Consider the following 9,754-nt stretch of genomic DNA (forward strand, 5'->3'; position numbering starts at 1 on the left):
GTGTGTGTGTGTGTGTGTGTGTGTGTGTGTGAGTGATGTAGAGGAGGGGGTATGGCATGTTGTGGAGATCAGAGGAAAATTTCATGGAGTCAATTCTCCCCTCCCACCTTTATGGGGATCCCAGGGATCTAGCTCAGGTCATGAGAATTGCGTGGTAGATTCTTTCCCCTGATGAATGGTAGGCTCTCCACCTTGGTTATTGGAGACAGGGTCTCTTGCTGAACCCAGAGCTCACTAATTGGCTAGATTGTCTGTGTTTGTCCCCTGTCTAGTGCTAGGGTTACTTGCAGGTGTCACTGTGCTTGGCTTTTATATGGGTTCTAGGGAATGCAAATGCAGGCCTTTATGCGTCTTGGAGGCAGGCACCTTACCAACTGTACTGCCTTCTAGCTCTGGTTCTGGGTTCTAACCCATTCTCGGTGATGCTACTGTCATTGGCTGAGGAAGTGGAGGACTCTGAGAATCATGGCTTTACTGAGTCCTAGACAGAAAGGCAGAGAATCAGTCTGTCGTCAAGCGTGTGTTGAGGTTTCTGTCCTCCCTGGCATTTCTTGTATTTGATGCTACTTTCTAGGCACTGTTGGAAGTTGGGTTTGAAATATAAGTAGTTTTGGATTCAGAGTTGGGTCCTAAAGTCTCAAAAGGCAGAAAGGACCTGAGCAAAGAAATTTGGGGGTAGCCAAAGCTCAGTCAAGAGCAGGCCCAGAGTAGCTGAAGCAGTGGGTGTATATAAGCTCAACCACAGGGGATTACAGGACTGAGAGATGGTCCATAGGTGAACAGTGGATGAACGTCAGGGGGTACCTGGACCCCTGCCTTAAAGGAAAGAAGGAAGAATAGTCATTACTGAACGGGAAGGCTGGCAAGAGCGACCAGAGGTAGGGGGAGAGAGGAGCGAGCTGGTGATGGAGAGCTGTGGCCTTATCATTAGAGGGAGAACCTGTTGGCACTGGAGGCCAAAGCTTAAATAGTTAAAGAGCGAGGTTCTCAGGCCCATGAGGGCAGGAAGTGGGTGTCCTGTTACCCTTGTATGCAGCATGCCTGGTTACCTGCTGTTGTCAGAGGCATGGCTTGTTGTGAGCAACTGTCTCTGAGGCTCTGGTGGCGAGGCTGCAGCCTGGAGCTAAGCATGGTGAGTGCCGGGTCAGCCACCTCCTGTTTTGTTGGCTACCTGACATTTTGTACGGGGTAGAAATGTCTTATGCTGGTGGTGTTGTTTTGGGAGGAGTGTCTGAGAAAGGAAGAAGAGGGATACAAACTGCAGGGCTAGGCTCAGGGCAGCCTGGGGCCATTCTGAGGAGCATCCAAAGGGGTCTGCAGTCAGTAGTCACTCTGAACCCCAGAGCGGGGAGCAGGGATATGGGTAATACATCACACAGTACTTACAATGCTAACAGTGAGCTAAGTTCAAACTGGCATACAGTAAAGAGGGAGACTTTATGAATGGATGAATTAGAGGCTTAAGGGAAAAGGGGGCGAGCCTCTAGTCAAAGCGAATCTTCCAAGAGGAGAGCTTTACCACGGCTGAATAGTTCAACCTCTGTAGCTGTTTGTAGCTGAAAGTCTACAGACTTCGGAGGCAGGTGCATGCTCAGCTGTAGTTCAGCTCTGGTCTCCCTAGTGGGGGAAGGCCATATTCCCCATCCAGATTCCAGTACCGTGTGTGGAATTGGGATAACGGTAGGTACCATATCTATTTGTAAATCCATACTTAGAGATTGCATGCAGCATGCCAGTGTTACCTCTGAGCCCGTCCCCTGCCCCCCACTCCTTCTCATAGTCCCTGGCAAGCCAATAGAGCTGGCCTGACCATTGTCACTGTCTTCCTGAGGGTGGCAGTTCAGAGGGGACAGGACCTTTCCTTTCTCCCTCCTCTGCCTACCTAGACCCACAGTTTCTTCAAGATCTTTTTTTTTTTTTTTTTTTTTTTTTGGTTAGTCTTGTGACCTTTTTGTTTTCTTACTTTTCTCGTGTTGTAACAAATAGCTGACAAGAGTAATTTAAGGAAGTGAGGGTCTCTTTTGGCTGATGATTGAAATATAGTCCCTCATGCTGATGGGGACATAGCAGTAGGAGTGTGAGGTAGCTAATTAATCACTGCTTCCACATTCTGAATTCAAGAGAAATAATTCTGCCTTACTCAGGCTGGGACTCCAGGTCATGGGATGGGCCCTCATCTGGGTGTGACTTTGCTCCTGGGATAATGCTCTCTGGAAACACCCTCATAGATAAGCTGAGAGGTGTGTCTCCTAGGTGACTCCAATCCCAGTCAGGTTGACAAGGAAGATAAACTAAGACACTTTTCTTCTCTGCCTTTGGATTGAATTTAAGCGGCGGGATCACACAGGCTGGGAAGAACTTGATAAATGGGGAGGTGTGCACCTTTTCTCATCTTAGACTCTCAGTCTGCAAGGGCAACAACTATTCTTAGAGGAACGCTACTTATTGGCTTGCTCCAATAGCTTGCTGAATTTGTTTTCTTACACACTCCAGGACCATGTGTCCAGAAGTCGTACCACCCATAGTAGGTGGGACCATCCACATCAATCATCAATTAAGAAAATGCCCTGCAGTCTAGGCTCGCCTCTAGACTGATCTTGTGGAGACATTTCTTAATTGTGTTTCCTTACTCTCAGGTGATGCTAGCTCATGGCAATTTGACCAAAAACTATCAAGCATATCTACCAAGAGTTCAGCAAATAGAATCTGTGTCTTATGGCAAAAACAACAGCAATGACAACAACAACAAATCAGAGCCCAGCGGTTCCCAACCTTCCTAATGCTGCGACCCCTTAATACAGTTCCTCATGTTGTGCTGACCCAAACAAAATTATTTCATTGCTACTTCATTGCTACTTCTTAACTATAATTTTGCTACAGTTATGAATTATAATGTAAATATCTAATATTCAGGATATCTGATATGTGACCTAAGGGATCGAGACCAACAGGTTGAGAACCGTTGCTCTAACCTGTTAATGGGCATGGAATGAAGGTCCCCATTAGAACATTTGCCTAGCAGGCATAAGTTCTTCTGTGTAAACCACAATGCAGGGGGAAAAAAACAACAGATAAACAAACAGGTCCATCGTAGACTGAGCACGATTTATGCAGAAACATAGCAGCTTTCTTAAGCCCCTCTTGACTGGGCTGGATATTGTTTCAGTTACAATCCACCAGAAATAACTTAGTCACATGACCACACTTTGCTGCAGGGGATGCTGGGAAATGTAGTCCACACATATTCTAGAATGGGGTATATGGGAAGACACTGCTGTGGTCATTGGTGGCTCAGCCATTCCTGGAGAGTTGTCAGACTTTATCCCAAGTAACTATAGTGTTGCAAAAAACCCCCTCTCATACATTTGGTAAAATTCTTTGCCAGATGCCACCACAGTTGCTCTGTAGGGGGGGTCCAGAGGACCCATCACATGCAGGCGCTAGACTGTGGGTGTCATGGGCCCCCTTCCTCACCACAGTTCTTCCAAGTAGGCTCCTTCCTGCTCCCCAACAGACTCGGGAGTTTTGTTTGTTTGTTTTTTTGGCTTTTTTCGAGACAGGGTTTCTCTGTGTAGCCCTGGCTGTCCTGGAACTCACTCTGTAGACCAGGCTGGCCTCGAACTCAGAAATCCGTCTGCTTCTGCCTCCCGAGTGTTGGCTGGAATTAAAGGCATGCGCCTCCAATTCCCGGCTCAGACTCGGGAGTTTTAAGAAGAAGAGATTTGTCCAAGGCAGAGGATTTAGATTTCTGTGCAAGGGAAGGCTGACCTTTCCCACCCACTCTGTAGCCATGTTGGCATAGCACATCAAATGGCTACTTTACAGACACCTCACTGTGCCCTCCTTTAAGGTTTTGCTGAGCGGGTATATGGAAGGTACAACCATTTGAACTTGATGTAACTTGGACCTTTCCATTTTCCAGGTCCTCTTTCAGCTCCTTGGCCCGTGGGCCTGGTGGCATTCTACCCCTGTGGTCAGCCCAGAGCCTCTCCTGCCCATGCAGTACCCAGCAGCCACTGCCGACGGCCTTAGTGGCCCGCTGTCCGGGGCCTACACACTTCCCGCCTTCAAGTTCCAGCCTCGCCGTGAAAGCATAGACTGGAGACGCATCAGTGCTGTGGACGTGGACCGTGTGGCCCGGGAGCTGGATGTGGCCACGCTGCAGGAGAACATTGCTGGCGTCACCTTCTGTAACCTGGACGGGGAGGTGTGCAACCACTGTAGGCAGCCGGTGGACCCGGTGCTGCTCAAGGTGCTGCGCCTGGCACAGCTCATCATCGAGTACCTGCTGCACTGCCAGGACTGCCTGAGTGCCAGCGTGGCACAGCTGGAAGCACGGCTGCAGGCCAGCCTGGGCCAGCAGCAGCGTGGCCAGCAGGAGCTGGGTCGCCAGGCCGATGAGCTCAAGGGCGTTCGGGAGGAGAGCCGGCGTAGGCGGAAGATGATCAGCACCCTGCAGCAGCTGCTTCTGCAGACGAGTGCCCACAGCTACCACACGGTGAGGACTCTGTGCTGAGGGGAGCCTGGGCTGTCCACCTGAGGCACCAGGCCAGCTGAGTGGTACTGCCTTGGACCACGAAAGTACTGGAGACCATTCTCATTAGTTAGGAGCAGGTCTTAAAGATGATGTTCCGCGTCTGAGGATTCTTAATTGGGTTCTATGCAATGTAAGTGTAGAATGGGTGTGTGAAAGGAATGTATAGGGTATGTATACAAGTACTACTGTGCATGCATGTGTAGTGTGTAAAAGTGTGACAATATGATGTTTGTATCTGTGCATGTGGGTGTGTTAAATGTGTATATATAAATGCTTGAAGGGTCTATGATATCTGTGTCTGTAGCATATGTCTTGTATAATGCGTGCTTGTACTGACTTACCATAATGGACCCAGCTAAGAAGTGTAATATAAAGATATATTTATGGTGTGTGTCTTTGAGGGAGTGAAGGATGAGTATGTCTGTACATATAAAGACTGTTTGTAATGATGCATATGTGAGTGGATGAAGGATATGTAATATATGTGCCTTCCTTGAGTATGGAAGGTGGTGTGTTTTTACATGTATAAGGATGGAGAGTTTGTAGGCATGCAGAGTGCCCTGTGTAAAGGCAGGCATGTGGAGGTATGTGGATGATGACTAAGTGTGTGGTGAGGTATATGGAGGCAGGCTCACTTTAGAAAAACTACTTCGTAGTTCAGACATAGTTCATAACTCCACTGCACCAGAAAAGGAGGCTGAGACATCTAACCTGTCCAGGCTCTAGAACGTAGTTACAGTCTATGCTAAGTTAGGTTTTCAGGGGATTCCTAGTGTGGGGGCAAGGCTGTTAGTGTGAGACGGGACAGTAAAAGACTTGCACAATGTCCCCTGTTCCACCCAACTTACATTCCTCTTCCAAGTAGAGGTTTATTTCTGTCACATTAAGTCTGTCAGTGCAAGTATCATCTATTGTGACTATACTATAATCGATGGCAAAGTGCATATAGAAGCTGGCTGTATGTAGGAACCCAGGACTGGTATGGAATGACAGTGACCAGTGACCCAGTTCTTTATCTCTTGCTTTGCCAGTCTTATTATGTGTCTCATGGCCTAAGACAGTTGCCTGTTTCCATCCTTCAAGTCCACTAATTCTGAGATACATTCCTTTTTTTTTTAGACAGGATCTCATGATGTAGCTCTGGCTGGCCTGGAACTTGTTATGTATGCCAGACTGGCCTTAAACTTACAGAGATCTGCCTGTCTCTGCCTCTTAAGTATTCCAATTAAAGGTATGTGCCCCACTAGGGCTTTTAAAAAAGAAGTCACCGTCTAGAAACGTACCGTTTCTGCTCGTAGATAGTGACTAGAACTTAGTGACATGGTTATATTCAGTTGTAATAGGGGCTGGGACACATGGTGGTATTTTCATTGGCCTCATATTCTACTAAAAAAAAAAAAAAAAAAAAAAAATCAGGATTCCTGTTTTCTTTCGCACTCCCACCGTTCTTTCTGTCTTTATGTGGTGCTGGGAATTTGACCTAGGGGTCTCACCCACTCCCAATCCTTCGAATTCTTTTTATTTCTGAGGCAGCCCATGGACCCTGTGGAGGCAGAGTTTCACTACAGGATATTTCCACGCTGTCTGGGGAATCTAATCTGGCCCTTCCAATTGCTTTTCTTCTGTGTAGTGCCACTTGTGTGACAAGACCTTCATGAATGCCACCTTTCTCCGGGGCCACATCCAGCGCAGGCATGCAGGCATGGCAGATGTCGGTGAGTTCAGGCTTCGTCTGGGAGCTGCTGGGCAAGGGTTTGTCGGGTGGGGCCCATGCACGTGGACCTGCTCTGAGAGCCTCTTAGCGGTCCCACATGGCACCCTGTGCAGTCTTGTCTGTTTAAGGGGACAAGAGGCATCAGACAGGTAGGTTTAGTTGTAGCTCTGTTCCTTTCCATGAACAGTGGCCAGTGCTTAGCCTCCGACCTGTTGTGCCCTTCACTGTGTGTGGAGCAGGCAGTGACTCAGAAGGGCCTTTAGCCTCCCTGCCTCATCTGTAGCAATCCGAGGCTGACTGTATAAATGGGGCAAATGAGCAGTCAGACCAGTTCTTTGGCTGTTCTGTGTACTGGAACTTATCATGACTTAATCACTTTATTTAATTTTACCATTTCACATTCCAAAAGGAGTAACAAGGCTTTGTGCTGTCCTTGTAAAGTTATATGTACTTTTTGAGTTCAACAGAAGTGCCCGTACAATGAAATATACATATAAAGTTTTCATTAAGGGAAACATTGTTATTTCCTATCATTGCAATCTTCTGAAATTTTATTTTTACAGTGGAGAATGTAGCTCGGTAATAAAAGGACTTGCTTGTATGCAGTGTAGTTCTAGGTTCAGTCCTTAGACAGACAGACAGACAGACAGACACACACACACAGAGAGAGAGAGAGAGGGAGAGAGAGGGAGAGAGGGAGAGAGAGGGAGAGAGAGAGAGCTTAAAGCAGTATTATTTAACTGTGTACTTATAGATCTCTTCATAGTGTCTTAAATATTGGTTTCTCATTTTCTTGTAAAAATATATCTTTGATATGGAAACTTAACTACATAATGATACATAGAAAAAGGAAAGATAAAAACAATGGACATTATCACAGCAGTTATTATTTTGATATTTTCTGCATATATTTGTAAGTATATAAAAACTCTTTTGAGCATACCAAAATTTCTGGGTTTTTTGTTTTTTTTTAGTTAGTCTTGAACCTGTTGAGTCTAGCTGAGGGTAGTCTTGATCTCCTAGCTCTCTGCCTCCACTTCTTGGGTACTGGGATTGTATGTGTATGCTACTATGCCTGGCTTATGCAGTAATGGGGGTCAAAAGCAGCTCTTTGTGTGGCACTGCGAGCCCTAAACCATCTTTGAAAACATGATTTTTAATGACTGAACAGAATTTCGTGATGTAACCATCAGTTTCTTTCACATTGTAGTACAGAATATCCGGGTAACTCAAAAATTTCCTTACAATGTAGCACAGGATGGATTAACATTCTTGTATGTAAATATTCGTGTGTGTCTTTTAATAGTGTTTTAGTAGAAGGAGGGGGAAATTTGTTCTTCTATTTTACGATTTATTTTTATTTATGTGTATGTTTCTGTGTATATATTCCCTGTGTCTTTGTGTGTGTGTGTGTGTGTGTGTGTGTGTGTGTGTGTGTGTGCGCGCGCCTACAGAGGCAAAAAGAGGGTGTCAGAACCCCTATGACTGGAGTTATAGGCAGTTGTGAACCACACAACATGGATGTTGGGAACCGAACTCAGTTTCTCTGGAAGAGCAGCAGGTGGTCTTAATCACTGAACCATCTCCCCAGCATTGTGGAAATGTGTCCTTAGGGCAGCTTTTGCTCATGACTCTTCCCCTCTCACCCATTCTGTGTGGACCCCAGGAAAGCAGAAGCAGGAACAGCCACTGGGGGAGGTGCTGGAGGAGCTTCGGGCCAAGCTCAAGTGGACCCAAGGGGAGCTGGAAGCCCAGAGGGAGGCTGAGCGGCAGCGGCAGGTCCAGGTGAGTGTGCAGGGAAATGGCCTGAGAGGCTCAGGGTGTCATGTGCAGCCATACACTAGACTCCCACAGGATCCAAATTCCTAATGGTTTCCCTGAGCCATGAATCAGAGAGAGAAGGCCACCTTCTCCGATGTGGAACATGATTATACTTTGTCTGGAAGGGACGGTCAAACTATCTAACCAGACCTGTGTGGACAAAAGTGCAGCAGAGAGACATGGTCTTCTGCATAGGGAGGCTGAAGGCATCTGAACTTGAACATAATGTTTTGGGCCACACTGTTACTTGGCTTTCTGAGGACAAAGACTGGGTCTGGTTTTGAAAACTCCAGAATTCTAGGCTAGGGGGCGTATACTATAAATATAAAATATAAATACATTTATAGAGTAAAAACACTAGCCTTCTTCACCTCCCCATGTTGTCGCTTGTCATTTATTGCCTAAACAGGTACTTATTGGGGATTGAAAAGAAAGAGAAAGTGAGTCTTATCTTCAAGGGAGTCTACAGTTTAGATAAGCCGTGTCCAGCAGTGGACCACTCCGGTTGTAGACTGCAGGGGCTGAGGGTGGCATGTTCTTTGGATTGCCATAGTGTTATGCATATTGAGGAGGCCTTGGCTGGTACTTAGCAAGCGTTTGCCATAACGGGATGTGATGATTATACTGCCTTTTACTTTTTGGTAGGAATTAGAGATGACTCGTCAGAGGGAAATGGAAGCTAAAAAAAAGTTCGATGAATGGAAAGAAAAAGAACGCAGCAAGCTTTATGGGGAGATAGACAAGCTGAAACAACTGTTTTGGGATGAATTCAAAACTGTTGCCAACCAGAACTCCACGTTAGAAGAGGTACCCCATACAAAAAGCTTTTCAAAATTAGTTTGTTGCAAACCTATTTGATCTTAAATATTAATTTTGTGTGTGCACATGCATGCATGTGTGTGTGTTTTTGTGTGTGTATGTGTGTGTGTGTTTGTATTATGCTTGTGCACATGTACAAGGGCTTGCCCATGCACATGTATGTAGAGACCAGAGATGGACATGTCTTCTAACATCTTTCAGTATCTTCGTTCTATGTTAGACTTATTTTTAAGTGTGTGTGTGTGTGTGTGTGTGTGTGTGTGTGTTTGTATGTCTATTCACACATATGTGTGGGTGCCTGTGGAAGAGGCCATCAGATTCTCTGGAACTGGAGTTACCTGCTGTTGTGAGCTGTCTCGTGTGGGTGTGCTGGGAACTGAACTTGGGTCCTCTGTAATAGCGGTATGTGCTCTTATCCATTGAGCCATCTTTCCAGACCTCCCACCTTAGGTTATTTTTATCTATCTATCTTTCTATCTATCTATCTATCTATCTATCTATCTATCTATCTATCTATCTATCTACCTATTTGTTGTTTTTTGGAGATAGGATCTCTCTATATAGCCTTGGCTGTCCTGAAAGTCAGTATGTAGACCAGCCATCAAGAGATCCACCTGCCTCTGCCTCCCGAGTGCTGGGATTATATGCGTGCACCACCATACTTGAATCCTCCACCTTAGTTTTTGAGACATGGACTCTTACTGAATAGGGAGCACCCATTTTGCTCTTACGATCAGCCTGTCTCCAGCTCCAGGCCCTGGCTGTGCCTAGCAGGTGTTAATGATTGAACCCAGGTCCTGTCTTGTCCTGTCTTCTCTTCTCCTCTCCTCTCCTCTCCTCTCCTCTCCTCTCCTCTCCTCTCC

The 9,754-nt window shown here is 46.2% G+C and overlaps 1 protein-coding gene across 4 annotated transcripts in view; it reads left to right on the top strand.

Annotated features, from left to right (window-relative positions):
- Positions 1 to 9,754, top strand: part of Dzip1l (DAZ interacting zinc finger protein 1 like) — a 40,245-nt gene that overhangs the window by 4,233 nt on the left and 26,258 nt on the right. For all 4 annotated transcript variants that reach the window (XM_021207176.2, XM_029543698.1, XM_029543696.1 and 1 more), the window contains exons 3-6: positions 3,923 to 4,498; positions 6,168 to 6,252; positions 7,918 to 8,036; positions 8,718 to 8,879. In XM_021207176.2, coding sequence (XP_021062835.1) covers positions 3,998 to 4,498; positions 6,168 to 6,252; positions 7,918 to 8,036; positions 8,718 to 8,879 — 867 coding nt within the window. In that variant the 5' untranslated portion in view covers positions 3,923 to 3,997. The remainder of the gene's footprint in view (positions 1 to 3,922; positions 4,499 to 6,167; positions 6,253 to 7,917; positions 8,037 to 8,717; positions 8,880 to 9,754) is intronic.

The sequence above is a fragment of the Mus pahari genome, chromosome 10 (assembly GCF_900095145.1).
Source record: "Mus pahari chromosome 10, PAHARI_EIJ_v1.1, whole genome shotgun sequence".
In the NCBI taxonomy this organism is placed as follows: Eukaryota; Metazoa; Chordata; class Mammalia; order Rodentia; family Muridae; genus Mus; species Mus pahari.